At 36.2% G+C, this 27,915-nt stretch overlaps 2 protein-coding genes across 7 annotated transcripts in view; both read right to left on the reverse strand.

Annotated features, from left to right (window-relative positions):
• The window catches only part of LOC120776159 (prolyl 4-hydroxylase subunit alpha-1), a 60,259-nt gene extending 46,767 nt beyond the window's left edge, over positions 1–13,492 (reverse strand). The window contains exon 1 of one of the 3 annotated variants that reach the window (XM_040106760.1): positions 12,922–13,492. The gene's annotated coding sequence lies outside the window, so the exon portion shown is untranslated. Of the gene's footprint in view, positions 1–12,511; positions 12,622–12,917 lie in introns of those variants that run through there. The other 2 variants (XM_040106739.1, XM_040106750.1) reach the window with 2 other exon arrangements.
• A 2,160-nt stretch (positions 13,493–15,652) lies between these two features.
• On the reverse strand, positions 15,653–27,884 carry LOC120778828 (neutral ceramidase). Of its 4 annotated transcripts, XM_040110841.1 has the most exons (11): positions 27,407–27,884; positions 25,140–25,399; positions 19,125–19,416; positions 18,813–18,959; positions 18,573–18,749; positions 18,186–18,512; positions 17,723–17,932; positions 16,948–17,277; positions 16,654–16,884; positions 16,215–16,594; positions 15,924–16,107 (listed from the first exon to the last, which is right to left on the reverse strand). In XM_040110841.1, exons 3-11 carry the CDS (start codon positions 19,260–19,262, stop codon positions 15,924–15,926), a joined length of 2,124 nt encoding a protein of 707 aa, XP_039966775.1. In that variant the 5' UTR covers positions 19,263–19,416; positions 25,140–25,399; positions 27,407–27,884. The 4 variants fall into 4 exon arrangements, with proteins under 4 accessions (XP_039966800.1, XP_039966775.1, XP_039966784.1 ...); XM_040110850.1 differs by lacking the exon at positions 25,140–25,399; XM_040110859.1 differs by lacking the exons at positions 25,140–25,399; positions 27,407–27,884 and adding an exon at positions 27,335–27,398.
• Positions 27,885–27,915: the final 31 nt, after the last annotated feature.

Genomic DNA, 27,915 nt, shown 5'->3' on the forward strand with positions numbered 1-27,915 from the left:
ATGATGTTTCAATGAAAAGCTCCTTCGACTCGAAGACCAACGAATGGACAGTGCAAGCAAGGTCGCCGTAGCAACCAATAGACGGACCAAGTGCATAGCGAAGTGGTCACCAAGCCAATATTTAACGATATCTCGAAAACTACAAAACAGCACCAAATACTATAAATTTATTGGATTCAACTACATATCTTCAATTGTATTTACGACAAAGTGATTAAACTAAATTAATTAATTAATTAAGTAATTGATAACTTTTTGAACATTATTTCAACAACTTCACAGCCACCACACCACGGTGCAACATCGAGTGCTCTACTTCGACACCTTACCCCTGAGCAGAGTTGCTGCAGCCTTTCTCACATGGCGTGTGGGGCAGTAGTGGCAGCAATTGCTGTTATTGAATAATTGCCTCATTCCGGTTAACAGTACTTGTGTGGTTAGTCTGCCATACACAGATATTTACATGCCGATACAGAGGCAGATGTAGCACTCATAAATTATTGATGAGTCTATGAAATGTTTTTATAACTCTGCAACGCTTAGTTGCAGACTTTTATTCATAGATTTGTACGCCGGTGAGCATAAATGTGAGTATGAGCCTCTTTAATATGCGTATACTTGTATGTTAACATAAAAGTTTTCGGTACGACGAAGTCTCCACCGGTAGTCGGTTTGAGATTAAAAGTATGTAGTTCAAAAAAGTGTTCATCTGACTATGTGTGCTACTATTATTATATTACAAAGGAGTGAATAGTATTGATAAACTCATGTAAGACCTTGATGTTGCTCTCGAAAAATGGTATATAATGCTCTTTATGCAACAAAAAAAGACCCATTTTGTGTCAACAACAAGATACCAAGAAACCCAAGACCACGTTAAACCGATATTAATGTTGACAAAACCATAGTATGGAAGAGAAAAGCCGATCCTTTTAAGTCAGTCACAGAAATTATGGTCGAAGCTCACGACGAATATGGTGTGGACGTGTCCAGAAAGCTTGTAGGAGGACGAGCCAACAAAGCTCAACTTTTTGAACGAATTAGCAAGAAGAAACCACTCCTGTTAAAACGTCATTTCCAAATTCTTTAGAGCGAAGATACCAAAATAATTATAGGAGGGGTCGCTATGGCGAGTAAACATTTGTACATTGTCCACAATGTCAAGCTCTTAACCCTAGGTATACATAAAAACAAAATAACATTTAGCACGGCGGTGGAAGTATCATGGTCTGGGCGTGTTTTCAAGGTATGGCGTCGGGTCAATTGTTCGTATAAATGGTAAAAAAATTAATGGAGCCATTTGTATTTGAATCCACGCCTATAAACCGGATATTTAAGCAAGACAATGATCCGAAGCACACCGCAAAGGCAGTAAAGCAGTGGCTCGACAATGAAAAAAATTGAATATTGGATAGCTTTCTACGAAGCCTGGATCTGAATCCAATAGAAAATGTATGGAATGATGTCAAGAACAAAATAGCAGGCAATTTTATGCCAGTTTTTAATTATTTTTGTACTTTTTGGTACCTTTTTGTAAACCCTTTTCAGATCGCGCTATTTATGTGTCCCAACTGCCATAGAGGATATTGATGTTTTCATCTTTTTTTTACGATAATATAATATTTATTGTGTTCGTGTTTTAGTAATATGAAAGTGAATAATTCTTAAGTGATAAACTTAAGGAATAAATAAATGTTTATTTTTTATTTGATTACCAAGTGCGCTATTTATGTGCCCATGGCTGTATATTCTCACATACTTGTACATATGTATGTAATATTGCAAATTAACACTGTATAATTCTGAGCGTGAAAACGAGGCAATGAAGTCACCCATCTTCTTTTCTCTCTCGAATCGTGTACTCGTATTTGTTCCCCTTGCACTGGACGCGAAATTCTGCGATTCATAAATGCTATTTTTAATGCTTTTGCTCCATTTGCAAACTAATTGATATGAGTACTGCACATTGTATGATTGTTTCAGAGTTTTGGTTTATTAATTTGCGCGTGGGTATGTAATTTACATTATATGTCTTGCTTACATAAATCTTTTACTAATAGATGTTATCTAGAAGTTTGAAGAACTTTTTTGTGTTCGAAAGTGAACAAATTGGCGATGGTGGATTAACACTAATACCTTCTACTTGGATCTTACTATTTTGGGAGACGAAAATTGAAGTATGTTTACTCCGACCAGCCTCTATCATTCAGTGGAACTAACTAATAGCAAAGCTTATCGCTGCGAAAGTTTCTGTTAAGTATAAAATGGTTTATCGATATGCATTGTATGTATGTTACGAAGATTGTTTTTATAATCAGAAACTAAGAATGCCACACATAAATTGTGTATGTATGATCTCCTGCAGGAAATTATCTACAAAAGTCTAACCAAACCTAACCTGTAAACAATAGAACTGTCTGTATTCACACTAGAAAAATAAAAATGTATCTTAGCTTATGCTACACATGCTCACCAACTTCGTTTCTGAGTAATTGTGCTTATCTGATTGGCATGTTAAATCGATTGAAACACTCCAGAATGCTTTCACACACAAATACTCGAACATACATATACATACATATCCATATATATATGTACATGTATGTATGTATATATTTCTATTTACAATTGCACACGTGTTAATTTCTTCTACAATTTGTGACTGACAGCGTAATTCTACTTGCGAATTCAAGTTCAAAGTAAAGGTAAATAATATCTCGGAAACCAGTTTCGCTAATAATCTCCTACAAATTATGATAATTTAGATATTGAAAATTGTTTTGATTTGCTTGTTTTGAATTTACAACAAGATAAAGTCTGTAACAATTTACGATAATAATGCATAATTATTTCATTGTTTGCCTAAGTAAATCGGGATTAACTCAGGGTCTGCGCAAATTGAGTCGCAGGTTATGAGGAACGAGATACTCGGTACGTCAACCTTTTGCCAGTATGTAAACATTGTTTGATTTTGAGTAGAAATACCAGCCTATATTTGCTATATTTTAAGTTAATTAGTTTATTTATAAAATATTTGGTCATTAATATTGATTCTCAAATAATCCTGCGAAGAGGCGCAGGTGAAGTCAAATCTGAAAATGTGGGTGGCCAGTCAACGTCTGCTCTCTTTGTCATCGGTTATTTTGTGATCGAGCGAACCGCAAATGCCATATTCATGTGATATTCATGCATTTGAAGCACACATATAGAGCTAACATCAATCGATACCGATTTTCGATTAAAAACTATGTTCCAAAACAGCTTATTATTTAAATTGAAAATGGACTCAGCGCTAGAACTATTTTTTTAATGATTCTCTTTTGATCATGTCTAATATAACGACATGATAATTTCGCACCCTGTATGTATTGAAGAAGTCATATTTTCGATTTAAGGGGTTACATGGGTTTACGGTCTTCTACAACACCTCTATAACATTGTTCTAAAGTTTCCAGTCGATGCGAGTAATAGTTTCGGAGATACAGCCGTGAGAACTTGTGCGCTAGAGGTTAGCTAGACTAAGTGCGCTGTCTTTAAACGAGTTTTTCTAGAAACTGTGGTTTTGAGGTGGGTTGGCAAGATTTCTCGAGAACTACTCAACCGATCTTCATTCAATTTTATACAGGTCTTTGAGATACTATTCTTAAAGACTTGGGCGAAGGATTTTATTTTCGTTTACAACTATTTGAAAAAAAAATGTCGCGAAAATTTCACTGAAATTTTAATTTTTTTTATAAAAATGTTTGCCAAAAATCCAATTTTCAATTTTTTTTCTACGTCCAAGTTTTAAGTTAAGTTAATCGAAAGAAAAAATTTTTCAAAATAATTTCAATTTAATCGGACACTGAAGTGTAACTTTTTCACCAAAACAATATTTTTTTTAGAAACTGCCGTTTTTTCAAAAACCAAAATTTTGAACTGGCCTTCGATCATTACCTATATTCATCTATTGTAATAAGAATATTTTTGGTTTTTGAATTTGAGATAATTTTTAGCAGAAAATCTTTCTCACCGCCAGACACCTTCTTTCGGAATACAAAGTAGATTAAAAAACAAATGCATATGTATGTATGTGTATGTACATATGCATAACACTCAAACAAAAAAACCTTGATTTCGATTGCACCGAAGCCATAATTCCCTTTACAAATAGAAAACTTCCATACAAAAACTTGATTATAATCGGCCAATTTGTCTGGTAGCTATATGCTATAGTAATCCGATCTGAACTTACTTACAATAACAATAGTAAAAACACATGCCAAATTTCGTGAAGATATCTCATCAAATGAAAAAATTTTCCATACACGGACTTGATTCAGATCGTCCAGTTGATATGGCAGCTATATGTTATAGTGTTCCGATCTAAACAGTTTCTACGGAGATTACAACGCTGCCTTAGGTAATAAAATTTTTCTTATAAGGACTTGAATTCGGGCGATCGGTTTGTATGGCAACTACATACATATGTATGTATGTATGTACATATGTGCTATCATGGTCCAATAACGGCGGTTTCGACAAATCAGCAACTTCTTGATGGTAAAAGGACGCTTACAACATTTCAGATCGATATATCAAAAATTGAGGTACTAGATTACATATACATATGTACATACATCTATAGACAGACAGACGACTATGCTTGTCATGTTGATCATTAGATATGTATATACATACATACATACATACATATGTACTTTATGGGATCCCCGACCTTTCCTTCTAGGTGTTACCATCATCGTGACAAACTTAATATACCCTGTTCAGGGTATAAAAATATAAACGTCAACGTATTTTAAGGACATCACCAATTAGCACTTTCATTCAATCGATGATTATGTTTTATTGAACTGGCCAAATGCTTCATTCGCTGGCTGTTTGTGTTAATTGAAAAAGTAATCGGTTGATTATTTAAGTGCCATGAACTTTAATAATTCACCGGCAAAGTAAAACGAATATTTATTGCTAAAGTTCCTTTTGAATATAAAGACATTCAACAGTTAGTCAGCTGTGAAAGTTATATTTGCTGAAATTCCAAAAAAAAGGAAAAGTCGTAACATACAGCTAAGTACTATATACATATGTACATACATACATACTTACATTCAAATCCAAAATAGAGAGCACAACAAAACTGACACTCAATTTCCTGAAAGGAAGAACTGCATTGTTGTAGTTATGTACGCAGTGTCTACGTGACTTTCCTTCAAGTGTTTCATTCAGATGTGCATATATGTATGTATGTATGTATATATGTAAATTTATATATAGTGCATATAAGCAAGCGTATTTCAAAATAAACAAAAGCAAAATCTCAAACGCCATCAGCTGCGCTCTTTAATTGTAGAATTCATTAGCCTTACAAAGCTCCAGCCGGCGTCCTCCTACAACAACAATATATGTACATATGTACATACATTTGTGTAATATTGTGTGTTGTTGATGCTTTGTGGTAGCGTTATCGCCACATTAACAATATTTTAATAGAACTTGGACGCGATCTGGCATTACCATTAAATATATATATGTATTTATATCATTAAGTATATAATTGTATGCTTATCGTCTCAGTCTTTTACATAGTAGAAGAAGTCATGCCCTTTTTATACCCTGAACAGTGTATACCATATTTTGTTTTAATGAAATTTGTAACACCCAGAAGGGTATAACGGGAACCTATGAAGCAGTACAGTAATGAAGTATATACTTATGTAGGTATGTTTATATATAATCATCGAAATGATTTTTGAGATATCGATCTGAAATTTCGCATATGTCCTTTTCTTCTATTTCAGCAAAATCAAGCCCTTCTACATTTTCAATTGCCTTTTTTTGACAGATCACGCGTGAGTCGTGTCAAGCTGTCATGTTAGTTTTGTTCAGTATTGTTTGGTATTTCATCATGGAAATACTTATGCCTAAACAAGAAGTTTTGGGCTAGTCGATTGGCCACCAAGATCGCGTGTCAGACTTTCTCGCTTCGATTCTGGCCTTGAAGCTAAACACCACGCCTGTCTTTCACCAGTTAGCAGTTGAAATTCTCGAACGAATCATCGAAAATTGGACTCAATGGATGCACCATCTGAGACGTAGCCATGGCTAACATTTGAAAGGGATAATCTTCAAGAAATAAATACCAAAGAATGTTATTTCGAATTATAATAAACATTCTCAATTAAATTTGAAGTTTCTGTGTTTTTTCTTTAAAAAAGTAGGGAAACTCGAAATGGATTACCCTTCATTAACCGATCTATAACAAGTAAGGAAGGACTAAGTTCGGGTGTCACCGAACATTTTATACTCTCGCATGATAAAGTGATAATCGAGATTTCATTATACGACATTTACATATTTTTCAAATACCGTATTTTTGTAAAGTTTTATTCCGCTATCATCATTGGTTCCTAATGTATGTACTATATATTATACAGAGAAGGCATCAGATAGAATTCAAAATAGCGTTATATTGGAAGAAGGCGTGGTTGTAAACCGATTTCACCCATATTTCGTACATGTCATCAGGGTGTTAAGAAAATATTATATACCGAATTTCATTGAAATCGGTGTAGTAGTTCCTGAGATATGGTTTTTGGTTCATAAGTGGGCGAGGCCACGCCTATTTTCAATTTTTTAAAAAAGCTTGGGTAGAGCTTTCCTCTGCCATTTCTTCCGTAAAATTTAACGCACTTTTAGTGATTTTCAACATAACCTTTGTATGGGAGGTGGGCGTGGTTATTATCCGATTTCTTCCATTTTTGAACTGTATATGGAAATGCCTGAAAAAAACGACTCTGTAGAGGTTGGTTGACATAGCTATAGTAGTTTCCGAGATACGTACAAAAAACTTAGTAGGTGGCGGGGCCACGCCCACTTTTCCAAAAAAATTAGGTCCAAATATGCCCCTCCCTAATGCGATCCTTTGTGCCAAATTTCACTTTAATATCCTTATTTATGGCTTAGTTATGACACTTTAGAAGTTGTCGGTTTCCGCCATTTTGTGGGCGTGGCAGTTGGCCGATTTTGCCCATCTTCGAACTTAACCTTCTTATGGAGCCAAATAATACGTGTACCAAGTCTCATCATGATATCTCAATTTTTACTCAAGTTACAGCTTGCACGGACGGACGGACGGACAGACGGACGGACGGACAGACAGACATCCGGATTTCGACTCTACTCGTCACCCTGATCACTTTGGTATATATAACCCTATATCTGACTCTTTTAGTTTTAGGACTTACAAACAACCGTTATGTGAACAAAACTATAATACTCTCCTTAGCAACATTGTTGCGAGAGTATAAAAAGATCAAGATCAAGATCTTTTTATACTCATTGATACTATAAGAAATCCACCTGTGAAGGGTATTACAGCTTCGATGCAGCCGCTATTTTTTGTTCCTTTCGCCGACTTAGTTGGACGTTAGCGATATCTTTTCAGATTCTCATATAAATTTAGTAAATAAATCATTGTACTTCAATATACATATGTATGTAGGTTTATCAAAGTTCATATAAAAAGAGTTCAATGTAAGGCAACTAAAGTTTTCTAAAGTAAACTTTTTTCAAACAGAAAAAATAGAGTCCAATAATTACTTCAGCTGATATCGGGTGTCACTTTTAATAGAAAATTGTGTGTATAATCATAAATCTCACTATATTTATATGTATTACAGTCATAACTAGTACATATATAGTTATATGTGAATATGCAGCACACATGTGTATGTATAGAGAGGCATTCATTTCAATCAACACAGTGCAGTCGGGCAGCTATCGTCATCTTTCTCGTTGTCAACCAGCATGAAAAATTAAATACAATTTGCTCATGATTCCTACAAAACTCATAATTTATATACTAAATATACTATACATACACTTTATGTGCACGCTTGTATGTACATATGTATATAGACATAAGTATAAAAATTTGTTTATGATTTCGAGATTTTTGGAATATTCGAGTGACCCAGCAGAGCTTTTCTAACCTAAATAAATATTGAGAGCAGAGTATCGGAAGTGCTCAGATTAAAAATACACGGAGAACTTCGTAGTTTTTATACTAAAAACAGTGACATAGGTGAACTCTTATCTCAAAAGGAATATATTAATTGTACATACAAATGTATTTAATATTATTTTTGTGAATCGGATGCTTTCAAAAGAAGAAAGCAAAGTGCGGGAAACGGTATGTGTGAGTACTTTACAGGTTTTTCAATTGTCAAATATAAAAAGGGTTCTACTTTTTAAGGTCTGAATATACACCAAGCTATGTATCCGCAACATATGTACATAAATATACTGAATATACATATGTATTTATGTGTGCATGTGTACCAAAAAGCTTATAGCTTTAGCATGTGATTATTGTTAAATTTATGTGAAGGAAATATATATTATACATACATACATACTTGTATGTACATCCTCCGCTTCAGATAAGACATTTTCCAAAATTATAGAGGAAAAGAGTTTATTATTGAACTTTTGGTTTTGGTTTCCAGAATTTTCCTAATTTTTGGTGATAAGTAACTTACTAGAATTTTTTTTTTAATTTTGGTATATACTATGTAAGTAAATCTAAATGAAATCAATGTATTATACTTTTGTAACTGGAAGCTAGATAATGTAAGTTTTGTTTACCTAAAACTAATCGAGATAGATTCAGAGTTATATAAGTAAATAACTAATCAGTATGACCAGAGGATTTGAAATCCGGCCCAAGCGTTAACCTGAGTAAAAATTGAGATATTTTGTTGATGTTGTTGTTGCCACCATGAGAACACTGGTATTGCAGATGAGTGGAATCGGACCAAACATTAGCAGGTGTGTCGAAGAAGATGGAAATGTTCAACATTGTCTTCTCGACTTAATTAAGTTTTGTCCGATTCCACTCATCTGCAATACCAGTGTTCGCATGGTGGCAAGAAACATAGGGTGGCAAGAAACATAGCCCCAAAATAGGGCGAGGCTAGCCTTACTCAGGGCAAAAAGATAACTAGATCTCGATCTTGGGCCAAAAGGCTTCCGCGGCAGCGCATGTACCGATTGTGGGCCAGCACTGACTAAGCTACCGCGAAGCCCATTTAGCAGTAAAACACAATCCGTTCCGGTTCTATCGAAAGCGATTCTAGGTTGCTTTTTCTTCCTAGATCATCAGCATTACAGTTTCCTACGATTCCGCTGTAGCCGTACTAGTCTTATCACAAAGGCACTTGATGGTATTGTTAACGAGGTTAGGAACTTTTTGACAGCCCTGAACGGTCTGTTAATGAGTTCAAGGCTAGTATCTAAAAATTATCAAAATCGGACCATAACTTTTCAAACTCCAGATACCGAATATGAGGACTTAGCAAAATTTAGTGGAAATATAATTTAGGATATACAAGGTCTGTCGCAAAAGAAACAAGACTGTTAAAAGAACAACAAAAAATTAATATTTGTCAAAAGTTATATTTTTTTATTCAAAGTAGTTTCCTTGTGCTTCGATACAGCGTTTAGCCCGGTTAATTAGCATTTCAAATGAGTGTTTAAGGTCATTTTTCGGAATGCTCTTGAGGATATCGGCCGTCGCCTTTTGGATAGCTGAAATGTCCTGAAACCAGTGTCCTTTCATGGGCAAGTGAAGTTTTCCAAGTAGGTAAAAATCACAGCGTGCCAGATCAGGTGAGTAGGGTGAGTGATTAATGGTTAATATGGAGTTTTTTGTCAAAAAATCAGTGACAAGCGTCGACCGATGACACGGCGCATTATCGTGCAACAGGCGCCAGGACCCTGCCTCACGGTATTGTGGTCGAGCACAACAAATGCGTGACAAAAGACGCTTCATAACACCAAGGTAAAACACAGCATTAATCGTTTGGCCAGGTGGGACGCACTCTCGGTGTACAATACCCTCGGAATCGTAAAAACAAATCAGCATTGTCTTTATTTTTGACTTCTGAAGACGACCGACTTCTGATCGTCACAGAGGTCCTCACGACCTTCTTGGAATCGGTTAAACCACTCACGCACATTACTACGGGATAGGCACTGATCACCATAAACTTTTTTCATCATTTGAAATGTTTCAGTAAACGTTTTCCCAAGTTTAAAACAAAATTTAATATTTGGTCTATGCATTTTACGACCGATGACCAAAAGCTGCTGTCACTTTTTGATCGATAACATCGATTGTAGTTATCCAATTGTCTTAAAATTTTTACGAAATGTTAACAAGAGATCAAACTTTTTATTTCATATACCCACCAATAGGTGGCGCCACCAGAAACAGTTATATTTAAAAAGTTCTGTTTCTTTTGCGACAGACCTTGTACTATAGTTTAATGCTAAAAATTTATGAAATCGTGTGCAAAAAAATTATATACAGAGACATGTTTTGATGAAGGGACTTTTGTATTTAAATATTTTAGCTTCTAAGCCGCAACCAAGAGTAAAAATATGACAAGCTAACGTATTTTTCGTGTTTTTTGTAAAACTTTTAACAATAAATTAATTTTGATATTAATGATTGCAACATATTAAAATATCTCACTTTTGTGCTGTCAAAAAAAAAAAAACCGTGTGCACAAAACTTCAAATTTGGTAACACATTGAATGCATGTACCCTTACTGTTGTCTGCTCTTATTTGCGTATGGACAAACTGTATTGTTTGGTAAGCACTTGTCTTTTGTGCGGTTGCAGTTTTTGAAGAAAAAATGGTGAACAAACAAACATCTCAAGATTTACAAGCTCTTGTAGTCAAATAATGGCAGCGAACAAAAGCACTGGCGAAATATGCAAAACCACACATGGTGCTACAGTTCAGTAAATTATTGTTAAATAAATTCAAAAAGACTGCTGAAGTTGAAAGGCTTGATGGTAGTGGAAAGTGCCAAAAAAGACTAAAAAACCAGGCTAAAAGTGAAGTTGCTCGAAGTATTGAGGCACAACCCAAAATATCCGATGTCGCTATCGCCAAGGAGTTGAAGGAAGCTGGCATAGCAAAAGTCAACCCACAAACTGTTTGATTTCACCTAATTTTAGAGCATAAATACAACAAAACAAACCACACTTATCGAAGAGAAATATTGCAAAATTTTTATTAAAATATTCCAAAAGATTAAATCAATCGTAATCGTATAATTTTTATAGATCAGTCCAAATTTAATTTAGTTGAATCTAATAGTCGTCGAGAATTTAAATAATATTGTCAAGCATGCTGGCGGCAGCATTATGGTGAGGGTGCAACAGGAGCAAATGCGGTACAATTGTAGCAAATGATGTCGGCAATCTTCGAAGGAATTATAAAAATAGTGGACTACTTGGCAATATTTACAAATAATTTGGCTACGTCGACAGACAGATAAACTCAATTCGAATAGTGGTTACTGCTTTGTTCAAGATAACGACTCGAAGCATTTTGCTTTAGTGTTTAAGGGTCGTCCCTAGAGTCCACACCTCAATCCCATTGAGCACGTATGGGCCTATATGGAGACGAAAGCGCAAAGTAATAGGGTTAAGACTACTCTGCAGGAAATATGGGCAAATATACTTCTGTAACTTACACAAAATTCGATCAAATACCGTGATAGAAGGGTTTACGCGTTTCAAAAAATCTAAATTTTTTATTGTCTTTAAATTCTACAACACTTCTAGAATATTGTCCTAAATTTTCAAGTTGATCCGAGTAATAGCTAGGCTAAGTGCGCCAGCTTTAAACGTATTTTTCTCGAAATTGTGTTTTTGAAGTCGATTAGCAAGATTTCTCGAGAGCTACTTAACCGATCTTTATTAAATTTTACACAGGTTGTTGAGACACAATTCTTAAAGACTTGAACGAAGCAGTCTTTTTTGATTACAACTATTTGAAAAAAAATTCGAGAAATTTTCATTTTTTTTTGTGAAAATGTTTGCCAAAAATCCAATTTTCAGTTTTTTCCTTCGTACAAGTTCTAAGTTCAAGTTTTAACTAAAACACGTATTTTTGCACTTCAGATGATACTACAAGGAGTTATTCTGCCAAGGCGGGCGCATCTTTTTTCCGAGGGGTCATCATAAATGGCGTCGCAATGGCCGAGTTTCAAATATTTTTTTTCCAAAGTTTCAGAATTTCTTTGTTAATATTGTATGTTTGTAAAATAAAAAAATATTTAATTTTTTATATGAGAAAAAACCTGTAGAAAGAAGGCTGCTTTTTACCCGAGGAAACCTATGTAACCCCATAAGTCACTGCAAATTCAAAATATGTAGGTATGTATCTCCCAGCACAAGTTATTTTTTTCCCCTAAGCTTAGCTACAAATTTCTTTCCAAATTTCCTCAAACCCTACAGGAATCAGATGCTTATTGACATATCAAGTTGGCAGTGCATCGCCAGCGCTGATTATAAGTCAAACCAACAGTTTCAAACAAACACATGCATCTCTATTTACATACATATATACTAACATGTATGTACGTGTGTGTATGGATGAATGTGGGGCACCTCTATGGAAATTTCGATATTTGCGTTTGCACAAGCGTTTACCTGTAACTGAAGCACCGTCGATGAAAGAATATCTGTTAAATTTCCCGTTGAGCTACTGCAAATGAAGCTACATTTATCTGCCAGCACAACACAATTTACATGCTTACATACATATGTACCTTTATGTTCGTACAAAGCAGCAGCAGGGCAAAAACAATAGAAATCATGAACGCGCTTTTAACGCTTATTGGGGCACCACAAAAGTTACAATAAAAGTAACATCAGAAAACAACAACAAAGCGAGGCGTTGCTAGCGCTTATAAACAAATCGATAAGCGCTTACTTGACTCCGGCCTGACTTTCTTCGGCGTAACTGTGCTCTGCGTGTTTTTTCGTATTTTGTTTTGCCCGCACGCAATTTACCGGATAAATTCTATAATATTTACAAACACACTTTTCTTCGTACCTACAAATTGCTTTAAGACTTTCGTTGTTCTCTCGCCCGCTGGTGTGTTTACTCGTGTATCTTTTGTTGGCTTCTTCCCAGCTCTCCTTGTACGCTCTCTGCACGCATATGTGTATGCCTTTTTGCTGTTGTTGTAAGTATCTTTGGTTTGGATTTTGTCTCCTGGCACACGCGCTGCACTTGACCAGCGTTGACTAATGACCGAACACAATTAATGCACCCACAATATAGATTGTATATTTTTTATTGTAATTATTGTTGCTTCAGGAATTGTCCTCGTTTGCCGGACGCACACCCACTTAATCACAAACCGCACTTATGTATTATATGTGCATATGTATGTATGTATGTACAATAGCATCCAGTAGCACTCGCGTTTATTCACCCTGCAACATAATCTAACAACTGACTTCTAGTACGCCGACATCACTGATATAAATATTCAATTTTCCAAGCGCGTGAAATTCTTTTCTTTTTCTTTTTCGTTTCTTTATTTATTTATTGAATACAGTCCGAACGCGCATTGATTTGTACGCGATTCTCAACTTCTTCCCACTTGGACTGTGTCGCGCACTGTGCTGGCTTTTATTTAAGTTGCTGAGATTCACAAGTCAAATTTAGTGTGTGGTGAATTTGCGCAAAGCCATTCTCTCTTCAATGCACCATAAGTGTGGTGTATATAACGTATGGAAAAGAGTTGTTTTGCTTGGCGGCTGCGAGCATTGCAGTTATTCTGAGCATAAGAATTTGTTGTTATAGCATTGAGCAGCTGTTGGGGTTGCTACCACAGCTGTTCCAAAAATAATACTATTTAATAAATAAAAAAAACTATTAGAAATGGGAAAGTCGAATATCGGGGAAAAATGCTTTTATGTTTCAAAAAACCTCAAATTTTTTTTTGCTACTTTTATGTAAAGATAGATTTAAAAACAAAAACTAATTTGGAAATTCGACGACATGAAGATCGGTTATGGAATAAATAATTTTTTTTTAAGTTAAAAAAATTATACATATTTCCCGAAAGCTTTTTAAAACAACGGTAGTATTAGCAAGCACTCACTAATGCAGTAAAATGCAACACTGTCGGTTGTGTGGTGTAAAATGTTATCATTTATGCCTTAACCAAAATTCACAAGTACGCAAGGCGACATCTAGCGGTTAGTAAGGCGGTTTTATACTTGAAATCTAAAGTACATCGTTGAGGAAGATTCGTGCCTTCCAACACTTATTGGGTCGTGAGTTCGAATACTTAGTGTGAGTAAAATTTCGCACAATGTACGAGGGCTTCCCGATAAGTATTGGTGCATGATAAATATACTATCGTGTAGCTCATTGGAATAGTGGTCTTTCTGGTGTCGGAGAACTTAAGAAAATGGGAAAAGAACAAATCGGTCAGTTTCTCGAATGATGTTTTTGAAAGGAAGGGCATCTCGCATTGAAACAAAGCGCCTGAGATACTGATATACGGTAACTCGTCTTCCCCATTGGCGAGCATCGTTGATTTAAGGGTTTTTTGAATACGGAGGATAACGTGGCAAAGGTCCACCATCTCGTAATAGCAGACTACCGAGCAAATAGAGGTTATGTGCGCTCCCGCGACTTTTAATCGCAAAAGCGATGAGCTCAGTAATACTATATGCAGCTCCAGTATGGATACAAGCATTTGACATAAAATACAGCATGAAGAGTAACAAGTGCTTTCCGAACTATAGTAGTATATAGTATATCCAGCGAAGTAGCTGAAGTTACGAGCTGGTATGCCGAATTCACGAGATAATATGAGCTATCAGCTCCAAATAGAAATTAAAAACAAGGAGAGGAGAGAAAGAAAATCATAATTGTATTACAGGAACGGCTGACATCCATACATGGATAACTAGGCAACACGGGGACCTGGAATTCTATGGGTGCTTCAGAGGCTATCTATATAAATTTCAAACGGCGTCAGTCCGTATTGTTCCATGTGTACAGAGTGCATAGAACACTCCGAGCACGTGTTTTTCCATTGTGCTCGATTTGTAAACATAAGGGTAAAGTTAAAAACTGCACTAGGTGGTAGTTGAACGGTGGAAAATTTGATTGCAGTTATGTGTCAGTCCTCTGCTAAGTGGAAAGCTGTTCGCGGAGCGGCAACTTTCATCATGACTAAATCAAGTCAGCTACAGCCGAATAGGCGTTAGTACGATTTTGCTATAGAGCAGACGTAAAATATCTTGTCACTCCCACGAAGTAATATCCTATCTGGTGGTTCTGGTTGAGTGTCTTGATTTGGAAATAGGTTGGGCTTAGTGGATTAAAGTTCCGCATTCCGGCTTTCGATGTCTGCCCCTACTATAAAAAAAGACCACCGAGACAGCTGAGACAATAAGTAGAAGATCGCTTATTAGAAAAGGGTAAAGTGACTTATGAAATAAGGGTCTCATTTGCAAAAAGATGTGCTCTTTCACCATACAGAGCTCTCTAAAATATATTTTTTAAACAGGTTTAAATCATTGGAACATCACTGGGAGCTAAGGAAGAATAATTTGGTAAATAAATCACCATTTTTATGTTGTATGCTAAGTACTTATCGGAACGATCTTGTTAAAAATTTTACCTGACGGTGGTCACTGCAGTGCTGTCCTTCGTTTGCTTTTGATACGATAAGACTTTGCCCACTCAACTCATGTGATTTATAACATCTGAAGGCCTAACACCATTACAATAAATTATTGGTACAACAGTCGTTTATATATTTATTCCTACATTTTCCATTATATTGTATATACACAACTAACAATAATAAACAAATAAATATGTGTGTATGTATTATTTGTATGGCACTGTACCACACACATTGTACATATTTACAAGTACATACAACTTGTTATAAAAAATTTATATGCTTTACATATGTACTATATAGTATGTAGTTGAGAAGCAGTAACACCTGATGAGCGCAGTCTCTGACTAGTAATCCAATCGTCGTCCGTCGTCTTCTACATGTACAGACATATAAAGCAGCGATTAGTCTTCCGTCACCAAGAATGAGTTCGAAATGCCTTCATATGGGAAAATGCCACCTAAAATATACTTGTAATTGCCGAAATGCCGAATGCGATATTCGCCGGGCAGAGTGTTAGCGCCGATGGTCCAGTGAACGTGAATATCGCTGAAGCCGAGTATCAGATGAACGCGCTCCCAAATGAATCTATAGGTATTAGAGAGTAAGAGAGTACAAATAATAAAAACCAATAAAATAATTGATGAATGAAAATCGAGTACATATTTCTCTTGATAAAGATAGCGTAAACTTACTTCGTTTCCCAACTGGCATCTGTATAAGCGACCTTCCAACGTTCTTCGTTGATCTTACGCTCTACCGCAAAGTATGTCTTCTCAGGGAATAGATTATTACGCGGATTGCCAGCAATAAAAGTGACTACCACAGTTTCATTGATTTGGTACGACTTTTTGGGTTGCAGCTTAACGAAACCGAAATCCTTGCCGATCGGATGACCATCGAAAATGACGCCAGTATTCATCGACAGCATGCGATCATTCATGTATGGTGGTGCGGGTCCCGGTGGCAGGCGCTCGCCACGTATCATTGCTTTCGTCAATTGCTCGAAGACATCCATATAGATTGTATGCGTGTTCGGACCAAAAATTGTCGATGCTGCCTCATACCTTTGGGCCTAATAAAGATTGTGAAATTAAAGTCAATTTTGCTACCAACTTTTGCCAACGAACTCACTTGATACTCCTCCGGCGTTGTGATATAACTAGTATAAATATTCGATAAACCAGCGATAATGACTTCAGTATCTTTGCCCCCAGTCGCCACAGCCACAGCGCTAATCTTATTACGCAAACGACGTCCAGCCATTGTGGTGAATTCGCCGGGGACAGCGGCCAGTATCAGATCGCCGATCTTCAACAGCTGCGTAGACACAATTTTCGGTTGCCACTCGTAGGGGAATGTCGCCTGTAAAAAAAATGAGAGTTCCTACGTCAATTCTTAATTTTTACCACAAAACTTGTGACCAACCCTGCCCGTTGCTAATAATATGGGCTTCGGCGAATGACAGCTGATGTCTTCTTGTGTTGGCGGTACTATGAAATCACGCACCGCGTTCCACATTGCGTTGCCGGTAATGGTGCCCTGTTCAAAACTAAACGCGCCCGGTCCGTCCGTGGTGCCAGCAGCAAAACTGTAACCCATGGCGGGCAGACAACCGCGTATCTTGTCCAGTTTTTTTTGTAGTGGATTGTATGTGGTGCCATTGTAGTTGGGCATATCGACGAATTGGTGAATGTAGGCCAACTCGCCGACTATTTCACGACTTGTCGTCTCTTGACTGTTATCGTTTAGTAAGCGCTAGAAAGAAAGGGTTATATAATTTTTATTTGTATTTTAAATTAGAGCTAAATTTAGTATTTAATGCCATTTTCTCAATTGCTTTCACTAACCGTCGGTTATGATTATCTAAAGTGTAAAGGGCAGCTCTTAGCCTTTTATATTCCTGAGAATTTTTGGGGAGCAAATAGACTGTTTGAAGTTAAGAAATAGCGAGTTCATGATCATTCGCTTGCCGAAATTAACTCATCATCATATTTTTGGAAGTTGAAAGTAGTCCCATCTTCATGTTTTTTCTTTTGGTTTGCTAACCTCCTTCCATTATTTTCAAGCATATTGAGAAAAGGCATCAGAGTCATGCAGTCTTAATCGCTTAGTAAAATTCCACACATCATTTCATGTTGCTCTCATTAAAAAGCAGTCGAGAAAACCCTACTAAGTTTTGAAGTCTAAAAAGTTTACTCACCAAAGCACCATCAGCTAAACGGCTTGCTATAATTTCAGTGCTTTCAAACATATCGCGTCCGGGACCAGACGCAAAACACTCGCCTTCTTTTTGTGGACATTTCGAAGTAAGTAGATCGCAATCATTACCACTAATCGAACACTTCGGACCCATAATGTTCGGTGACACATCGCCCAAATTCGACGAACAGAAAGCGCCAACAAATTTGCCCTGAAAAAACATAAATTTTTGTTGAAACCCTTTACAAAGTAGAACATTGTAGAACATTATATCGATGAGTTCAAAAATAGTTTAAATTCCAACTTAGGCATTTTGAAAAGTTAACCTCTACGTTGAGTGGAAAAATATTATTAGATAGACGGTAACAGACTGAAACTTTTTTTTTAATTTTTGTAATTATTAATTTTGAGTTCGACCGATTTTAGAAAATGTTGCTTGTGTTAAGGCTGATATAAAGGCTTACTTTTCCGGGTACTTTATTCGTATTGTATTCCTTCTCCAAAAGCAGCGAAGCATAACCCATATTGTCAGAGGTCATCAATTTGTTCGTATTATTCATTGAGGTCGGATGTACCGCGTACCAATTGAAAGCGCCCAACAAAGTATTCTCCGAATCGACGAAACGCAATTGCGTCAGCACCTTATCCACATCGTGCTCATATTGCGCACGTTCCTCCACGGGATTACGCAAATAAGAGGTTGGTGAGCGATTAATGTTCACATTTAGGATAGTGGTTCTTGAGAGGAAGATCCTGCCATCCACCATATTGTCGGTGGCGCGTTTGATACTCTGAGAAAATAGTAAAAATTCATAATTTTTTAAAATTATTTAAGCCTTCAATAATCTCACCAAGTAGCAACCCTGCACAAGCGCCTCGAAAGTCTGCGGTACGAAACCCAAAATCGAAATATCATACAATAAATGCATGAGAAAGCCGCCGGGTGCGCTGTGTGTATGCGTGCCGCTGATAACCACATTATCCGCCGTGTAAATATCGCCATAGCGCGCTTGCAAACGTTTCACCACCTACAAATAAGTATATAAAAAGTGGAAATCTAAGACAAGATTTAATAATTTTTTTAATATCACCTCGCGCTTGACGCCGTAACCCATCATGCCCGCATCCACGGAGACGAAGGCGACGCGCTTGTGGTTGTCATCCTCGACAACGAAGGCGCGTGCAAATTGGCGCAAGTGCAGACCGCGTCCCACTTGTTTGAGGTTAGCATAACCCATCTGAGCAATAAAATAAATAATAAATAATGTAAGCTACATATTTATAAGAAAACTTGTTGTTTTGTTTAAAAATACAAGCAAAATTATTGTAACTTAATATTTAAGAATAACAAAAACAAAAACAATCTACCTTTTATTAAAATAATTTTCAATCAATTCACTTACGAAATGTATTTCCACTGGTGGTCCCGTACTATCCGCACGTCCCACTCCCACCTGATAAGCACTGACACAGCTCCATAGCACGCCGCTGAGGCACAGCGTGACTAACGCCACGAGGATTACGCGCGCTTGCCAATGCATTTTTGTTATCTCCACACAATTTTATTTATTTTCGATTTTTTCACTAACTTCCTTGCTTTTCTTCGTTGCTACAGTTACAAAAATATATAAATATCTGAAAATATAAGGGAACTGCATTTGCTCGCTTGCTCCCTTCTCTACGGCTTTGCGGCAACTGAAATTGGAAGCAAGAAAGTAACCTTTTTATTTTCAATGTAATACAATTAAATAAATTCATCATCATCATCATCATCCCTTATGGTTGAGTCGCACTTCGCTAAATGGCGCAGTTCACTAATTTGCTTTCAGAAATCGGATTAAATGTGCATGTGTATGTATGTGCGGAAAAATGCATTTGTGTGTGGAAATAAAAGGAAAAGTGTACAAACACGTACATATGGTATATACACAGAGGAACTGCATGCAACAGGTAAAATACAATGTATACTAGTTTTTCTTTAAAAGACTGTATTGCCTTGATGGCTGATTTAAGGCTAAGCACGTAGTAAAGTCTGAATTTCCCGAAGCGGTGGTTTGAGTTTAGTGAATAGCCAGATTTCGCACGGAGCTAAGTCAGGCGAATACGGTGGTTGGTGCACGATATTGGTTGAAAATTTGGAGAAAAGCTCACGAAGAATCAATGCAGTATGCGACAGTGGATTATCGTGGTGCAAAAACACAGAGTTGGCGGCACCTAATTCCGGCCTCCTTTTACGAATAGCTTCGCCCAAACGACACATAACACTCAGATAGCTTTCCTTGTTAACAATTTGGCTGGTCCAAAGAAATTCGGAGTACACCACACCTCGATAATCGAAACAAAATTTAAAACTTAACCTTGATTTTTGACCTGCTTTGACGTGGGTTTTTTGGCTTCGGGTCACGTTTGCCACGATATTCGGGCGACTGATCGTTTGTTTCCGGATTGTAAGCATAGACCAAAATTCATGGCCAGTAATAATACATTTCCTGACATCCTGGTAGTTGAAAAGGATTGTTTCACAGACATTAACGTGACGCTGTTTTATGAAAAAAATTGATTGATTTTGCAACCAATCGTGGTTTCACCTTTCTAAGGCCCCTAAGGCCCTAACTGTTAATCGTCGCTTCTCAGGTTCTAATTCCTTTATTTTATTGATGTGTTGATCATCAGTTCATATAAGGTCATGATAGCCGCCCTGGACGTGGGTCGTTGCCAACGCGTTCTCGACCCTCTTTAAATGATTCAATCAGAAACACTTGCTCGCAACAAACAATTATCACCGAAAGTCCTTCCCAACATCTGAACGTTTCGGCATCAGACATTTGATTCCGCACACAAATAGCCGAATGCACTTTATGTACTTCAGAAAGACAAGCGTATAGTAAACACTAAAAATTATTTTGATCTGACATTTGGCACAGATACCAAGCTAGAAAAAAATATTGCGATGAATGGGTTTTCGCGCGAAATTTAAATTAAAAAGTATTACTATTTTTTGGCCATTGTGGTATAAAGACAACTAGAAGTTCGAAAATCATTGTACTATTGGGTATATGGGCGCTGAGAGAAGTGCTGACCCATTGATACAACCCATTTGTGATCCACATACATACCATTGTTAGAAAATGATTATATCTGAATTTTAATTACACATATATTTATACATATCTCATACATTGATCGATATTTGCAGTAACAAGTTAACTTTAGATACTGTGGTCCAAATATTCGGTGCCACTGGGCAATATGACATACTCTAAAGGCAAAGTTTCATCCATTTATATTAATTGCTTCTTGATCTGTACACTAGAAACGAAATAATCTGATGGAATTCAAAGTTATGTTATAAAGGAAGTAGGCGGTCGGATTGCAGTCTGACTTCGCCAATTTTCGCTCTGTCACATAGGAATGTGAGAAAAATGTCATGTACCAGAGTTGGTTGAAATCCATCCAACGTCCAGCTTTTACCCCGGCCCCTATTAAGCATTCTTATATCATCTCGGGTGAAAAATTGTTTGCCTCTGGCATATTTAGTCATTAACAGCGTCCTAGGACAATAGGCTGCGGCAGTCAGTTAGTTGAATGGTCTGACTTTAACTTGCAATAACTTGAAGGTTTGCAAAATAATGACTTAATCTAACTATTTTGAACAATTGTTCCAGAAAAAATTATTTTTCTGCTTTTCCAACTGATAGAAAATGTAAGTAAATATGTTTCAAATCACAAGTATTAATAGAAATTAGTGATAATATGAGACTGGTTATGCAAACCACTTTTTATGCGTTATTACGTTATTATTTAATATGTGTTTTTAGTGTGTCACCGCCTTGGTGCTGTTAGTAACGGTGTGTACTACGACTACTTGAGATCTGGGTTCGATCTCTGTTTCTACCAACAACAGAATGTGTGTTTACAGTATGTTACAAGTTCTGTTTTCAGAAACAGAACTGATACTGAAATTGCGCTTACTTGAATGTATGTATGTATATCTAAAAGTATATAGAGTGGATAAACCGAAATGTATGCCTTGATTTAACAATTATCTCATATATTCATTTTCATATATACCATATATAGTATGTACATACCTTTATACGTATGTATGCATGCACTTATAGTGACACCTAACACAACATTTCGCATTTTCAAGTTGACTTTTATAATTTTTGAACATTTTCAACTTTAAATATACGCACAAGGCGATATATGTATACATATACATATGTATGTTTGTATATACATACAAATTGCAACTGACAGCCACACGTGAGCGCTGGGCCAAGTTAACTACATACACACTTAAATCTAGTGTTTGCATTAATTCTTGAACCGCGCGCCTGCAGCAAGTTTTATTTATTTTTTTTTATAACTCCTCATTATTATTATTTTGACCACTTTAAGGTTAGCTTAATTATTATGTTAAACGTGTAATTCGCACCGGCATTTGTGTTATTAAAAAGGCAAAGTTCAACTCGTTCGTTGGTTCGTGTTTTGTTTAATTTATGAATTTGAGCCACGATGGGTGACATTGAACACTTGTTTTGGCTAAAGTGCTAATGGCTTCCAACCTCATCGCACAATCTCGCGCCGCGAGGAATGTTATATAATGGAACGAATTTGTGTCGATATACTTTGCAGAGGCAAGTTTTTGGTTGAATTTGAATTTCGGCAATCAATGGCAAATGATTTGGCTGCTTGGTCAGGTTTCCCATGGTTTTGTTGCGCTTAGTGTTGTCGTAATAGGTTTGTTTCTTATCACCAAACAAAATTGTGCGCAAATCTTAATTCCAAAGTAATGAAGAAAAACTCCCCACAAAAAAAGCAATCCGATACGATATATCCAATCCAATGGTTCCAAAATCACTAAATTTTTTTCGAAAAACAACGTCGCCTTAACGTCTGTGAAACAATGCTTACCGACTGTCAGGATGTCATGAAACATATTATTACTGGCGATGAGTCTTGGTTTTATGCTTACGACCCGGAGATAGATGATCAGCAGGCGGAATATCGTGACAAAGGTAAGTTGAAGCCGAAAAAACTACGTCAAAGCAGGTCAAAAATCAAGGCAGTTACCTTCAAGGTGTGGTGCACTCCGAATTCTTTCCTACCGGCCAAACTGTTTTTACAACAGTCAACAATACTACTTAAGTGTTTTGCGTCGTTTGCGCGAAGTGATTCGTAAAAAGAGGCCGGAATTATGAGCCGACAACTCTTGCTTTTCGCACCACGATAATGCACCGTCGCATACTGCATTGATTCTTCGTGAGTTTTTCGCCAAATTTTCAACCAATAACTTGCCGTAACCACTGTATTAACCTGATTTAACTCCATGTGACTTCGTTTTAGATAGCAAACTCAAATGACCGCTTCGGGGAAACTATTTTGAGTCTATCGAAGGCATTAAACGTGAATCGCGCCGCGCAATTGACTTTAACAACTGTTCAGAGGAGTGGAAAAAACGTTGGCACAAGTGTATTGGGGCCAAGGAGGATTACTTTAAGTGGACGATATAGATTTTGAAAAATAAATTAAGAATTTTAAAGTTGTCAACAAAGTCTTACTATTTTTTGCTCATAGTAGTATATACTTTATATAATCTTCGACGATTTAGATTACGGTTAGTGCCAAATTTGCTTAAAATTTTGTGTCTCCAATAGAATCGCAGCTTCGAAATTTTACAAAATATTGCAGAAGTATTTTGGCTAGTGCAATTTATCACGAATAAAGTATTTGAGTTACAACGAAACATTCAGTGAAGACCGTGCAGTCATGGAAATGTTAATGCCGATAAATTTGGAAAAGTTAAAGAAATAATACTTGCAAATCGTCATGTTGGCATCAAAGAGAAACAGAGCATTTAAACTTCTCTTATGTATCGACTCTACATATTTTGGTTAATAATTAGCTTACTACTCGTGACGCGACGTGGGCTTATGAATATGATGTCGAAGCTATCCAACAATCTAACAAAAGGCCCTACACTGAAAACCACCCCATACATGGGAAAATTACATTAAGCATTGGCATGGTTGTATTGTCTTGCAGCCTATTTGGAAGGTGAAGAGAAAAATTTTGTAATATCGGGTGATTTTTTAAGAGCTTGATAACTAAGCTAAGATGCTAACAAACTTTTTGTTGCCAAAAATGGAAGAACTGAACTTGGTTGACATGTGGTTTCAACAAGATGGCGCTACATGCCACACAGCTCGCGATTCTATGGCCATTTTGAGGGAAAACTTCGGAGAACAATTCATCTCAAGAAATGGACCCGTAAGTTGGCCACCAAGATCATGCGATTTAACGCCTTTAGACTATTTTTTGTGGGGCTACGTCAAGTCTAAAGTCTAGGGAAATAAGCCAGCAACTATTCCAGCTTTGGAAGACAACATTTCCGAAGAAATTCGGGCCATTCCGGCCGAAATGCTCGAAAAAGTTGCCCAAAATTGGACTTTCCGAATGGACTACCTCAAGACGCAGCCGCGGTCAACATTTAAAATGAAATTATCTTCAAAAAGTAAATGTCATGAACCAATCTAACGTTTCAAATAAAGAACCGATGAGATTTTGCAAATTTTATGCGTTTTTTTTTTAAAAAAAGTTATCAAGCTCTTAAAAAATCACCCGATATTTATTTTGTCAGTATTGAAGAATTCAAAATGTACATATCACTTTTTATTTCTCTAAGTAGAGTTATTTTAAATGTTTAGTACAACTTTTTCCGCAAATTTCCGAAAAATTCGCAAACTAGTTTCGCAGATCGAGTACTCGAGCACCGAAGTTATTGTAAACTACACAAACAATTAATTAAATAAAAATGCCAAACGTCACATAACACTCAGATTTGATTTCGTTGCATCTTTTTACTGTCTTCCCTGTCACTTCTCTCTTATCACAGTGCCATAGCAGGTGGCATGACCATCAACGCCGGCAACTAATGACACCGGCTAAGTCGCTCATTCATAAATACACACAGCTATGCAGAGACATAGCCACATACATACACTTGTATATATTTCATATATTATACATACATATTATACGTTTGTTTGATGCTTTTATTTACACCCATTCGTACGCCATTACACACAGACTTACTGATTTACAAACTCTATTGTTGATAATTCGCATCTGTATATACACAGATATGTACATACATACATATGTTTGTATATATGCATATATGTACGTACATATGTATATATGGATATATGGTACGTGTGATTTTGCGGTGATTACTTAAGGCTACTCAATTGAGTAAAATTACGGATGCACGTATGAGCATTGGATGCTGGCTTTTGTGACTCGATTTGGGGCCTATTAAATGCGAATATTTTCGCGCCGACGCTGCTGAACTTTTATTTATTTCATTTCATTTTATTTTATCTTTTGATATCTTGTTATTATTCTCTTACCACAGCTACTATGCATGTCCATTTGCCTGTGTGTTTGCGTGTATGTCGAGTGTCGTTTTGGTGGTTTCCTTTCGTTTGACCAAGTGAATCGAATTGATGTGATAAAGTATTTTTGAAGCTTCGCTTTGCACTGTGTTTATGGTATATGCGGTCTTCGAAAATCGCAAAGTTTGGTTATGTAATTGCACTTTTTTTAATGTCTTTCGAGCTATAATCTTGTTTTACACATTTTTATAATGTTTCATGGTTTTCTGTGAATTCTGTTGTACAAAAATATTTTTAGTAATTATTTAATAATTTACTATTAATAATTTTTTTACACATACATATTTCGGCGCTTGGCATTACTTTCATTCCTTTAGTTCTCGTTATATTTTACTGATTTTATTTTTTAATTTTAAATTTAATGCTTAAAATTGTTTCTGTATATTTCTGTTAAGAGTACAAATGCTATATCGATATATGGGAAATATTTTTTTTTGTTGGTTGGTATAACTGTCAGTGACATCTGTGCCAAATGTCAATTAAAATAATCATAAGTATCTAGTATACGCTTGTCTTCCTGTAGTACATAAAGTGCATTCGGGGATTTTAACGATAAGTAAAATTATTCAGCAAAGAAGTTCCATTAAAATTTGTGTGCGGAATCAAATTTCTGGTGCCAAAACAATCAGAATGTTGGAAAAGGCTGTGGGTGATAATGGTTTGACGCAAGCAAGGTTTTTTGATTGGTACAAATTATTTAAAGAGGGTCGAGAACGCGTTGACGACGAACCATGTTCAGGACGACCATCAAAATCAACTGATGATCAACTCGTCCATGAAATGCAGGAATTGATGCCTGAGAACCGACGATTAACAGTTAGAGATCTTACCGGCATCGTTGGAATTTTGTAATGATCAGTTGGAATGATCAGTGAAAACCATTTTGATAGATCGTTTGGGCCTCAGGCAACTGAAAGCACGATTCGTTACAAAATCACTAAATTTAAAAAAAAATAGCGTCGCGTTAACGTCTGTTTAACAATGCTTTCCGCCTACCAGGATGTTATGAAACGTTTTATTACTGACGATGAGTCATGGATCTATGCTTATCCAGGAAACAAACGATCAATCTGTAGATTATCATGGCAAAGGTTAACCGAAGCAAACGCAAACGACCGCTCCGGGGAAACCGGCAATTGACTTTACCTACTGTTTCGAGGATCAGAGAAACAGTGTTGCAGGAAAACCAAGTTTGAAGTTTTGGGAGCCGATTATACTAAGGTAATTTTTTTGCAAATAAACTCATAACAGGTAATGTAATACACTTTAGGGTCATATAAAAATAATAATTTCAGCACATAAAAGTTTCAAGGCGTTTTACTGCATTTCTTAAATCGGATGATGATGGTAAACTAAGACTATAACATGAATCTACATTAAATTTTTTAGCCTTATTAACATGATCTTCTTTTCTATGGCTTTACAAAGAACACATATACCAGTCCACGACCGATCTCCTTAGATCAGGCATCTCACGTAACCTAACCTAACATGATGCATTACTCTAAGTACGATTTTTTTTATTATTATTTCAATTTTTTCGGGTAATTTACATTTTTTTTGTCCAAATTTAACTTATTTTTACAAATCCACCATTTTACTAGCGTACGTGCTTTAATAATAAGTCGAATGTGGATTATGACCACGTTTTTTATTTAGGTACAGATAGCACGGGTGCTTAGAACCATTGACCACATACAGACCCTCTTTCCGTGGTGATTTTGAAGATAGGCTCATAGCCGCTATCTTTTATTAATTTATTGATTTTTTTACTCTCAAACACATGCTTAATAAAACTTGAAACAGAGAAATAAGAATACTTTTATGTATATATATCCATATGTACATAGTTTTATCACTAAGAATTTATTTAATGTATATAACTTTTCAAATATCGACGATTAAGTTTAACTGTAATTCTTTTATTTAAAATAATTTTCATTTAAGCAGCATTTCGCAATAATCAATTATCCACAATGTAGCATTTACATACATATGTTTGTATATAATCAGAGTAAGTAACCACACTGAGATGTCATATACACGTTTATATGCAAATATTTATATAAATATGTATGTATGTATCCCACCACTAGTAAAAACGAATGCGCTTAAAATGTTTTCACTGTAAATTTGGTTTGTGTTATCACCATTACAACTGAACTGCATCAATGCTGATAAATTAATTATTTATTTATGCATATGTACATATAAGCGCTTACAAAGCCAAAACACAAGATAATCAGTTACAAACATACATATATGTATGTATGTATATTATATACGATATCCGCCCGCAAGCGCCGAACGCTATTCAAACACGCGTGCAACTTCGCTGTGGTCTCTTCTAATGGTTTGACATTGAAAGTCCGACTTAAAATCATTCACCGCTTTCCGATTTCTTGTTATTCACTTTTTTAATTTATATTTTATTTAACTTTATTTCAACGCTTTTTTTAAATATTTATTTTTCACATTGCACTCTGCGCGCTACAACGATTTTTGACTTCAACTTTTGTGACTTTTTTACGTCCGCCAATCGTTTTTACTAATTCACTAATCCAATTGCACCACCCTCGATGGCATTTGCATAGCAGTTAGCTGCTAGTGCCTTGCTTGTTTAATATTTCGCAGCGAGCGCGATTCCAAGCGACCGCTTTGTGTCCAAGTTGGCGACCGTTTGCGCGGCCACACTGAGCGCCAAAGCGGGGCAAGCCATCGTTCGTCCGCA

Source organism: Bactrocera tryoni, chromosome 1 (assembly GCF_016617805.1).
Source record: "Bactrocera tryoni isolate S06 chromosome 1, CSIRO_BtryS06_freeze2, whole genome shotgun sequence".
NCBI lineage: Eukaryota > Metazoa > Arthropoda > Insecta > Diptera > Tephritidae > Bactrocera > Bactrocera tryoni.

Bases quoted from the DNA above. Each gene is read 5' to 3' on its own strand.
- LOC120778828 (XM_040110866.1), bottom strand. From the start codon at position 19,262: ATGCATTGGCAAGCGCGCGTAATCCTCGTGGCGTTAGTCACGCTGTGC. The intron at 18,960-19,124 runs GTAAGTGAATTG...TTTATTGCTCAG, and splicing joins CACCAGTGGAAATACATTTC to ATGGGTTATGCTAACCTCAA. The intron at 18,750-18,812 runs GTGATATTAAAA...ACTTATTTGTAG, and splicing joins GTTACGGCGTCAAGCGCGAG to GTGGTGAAACGTTTGCAAGC.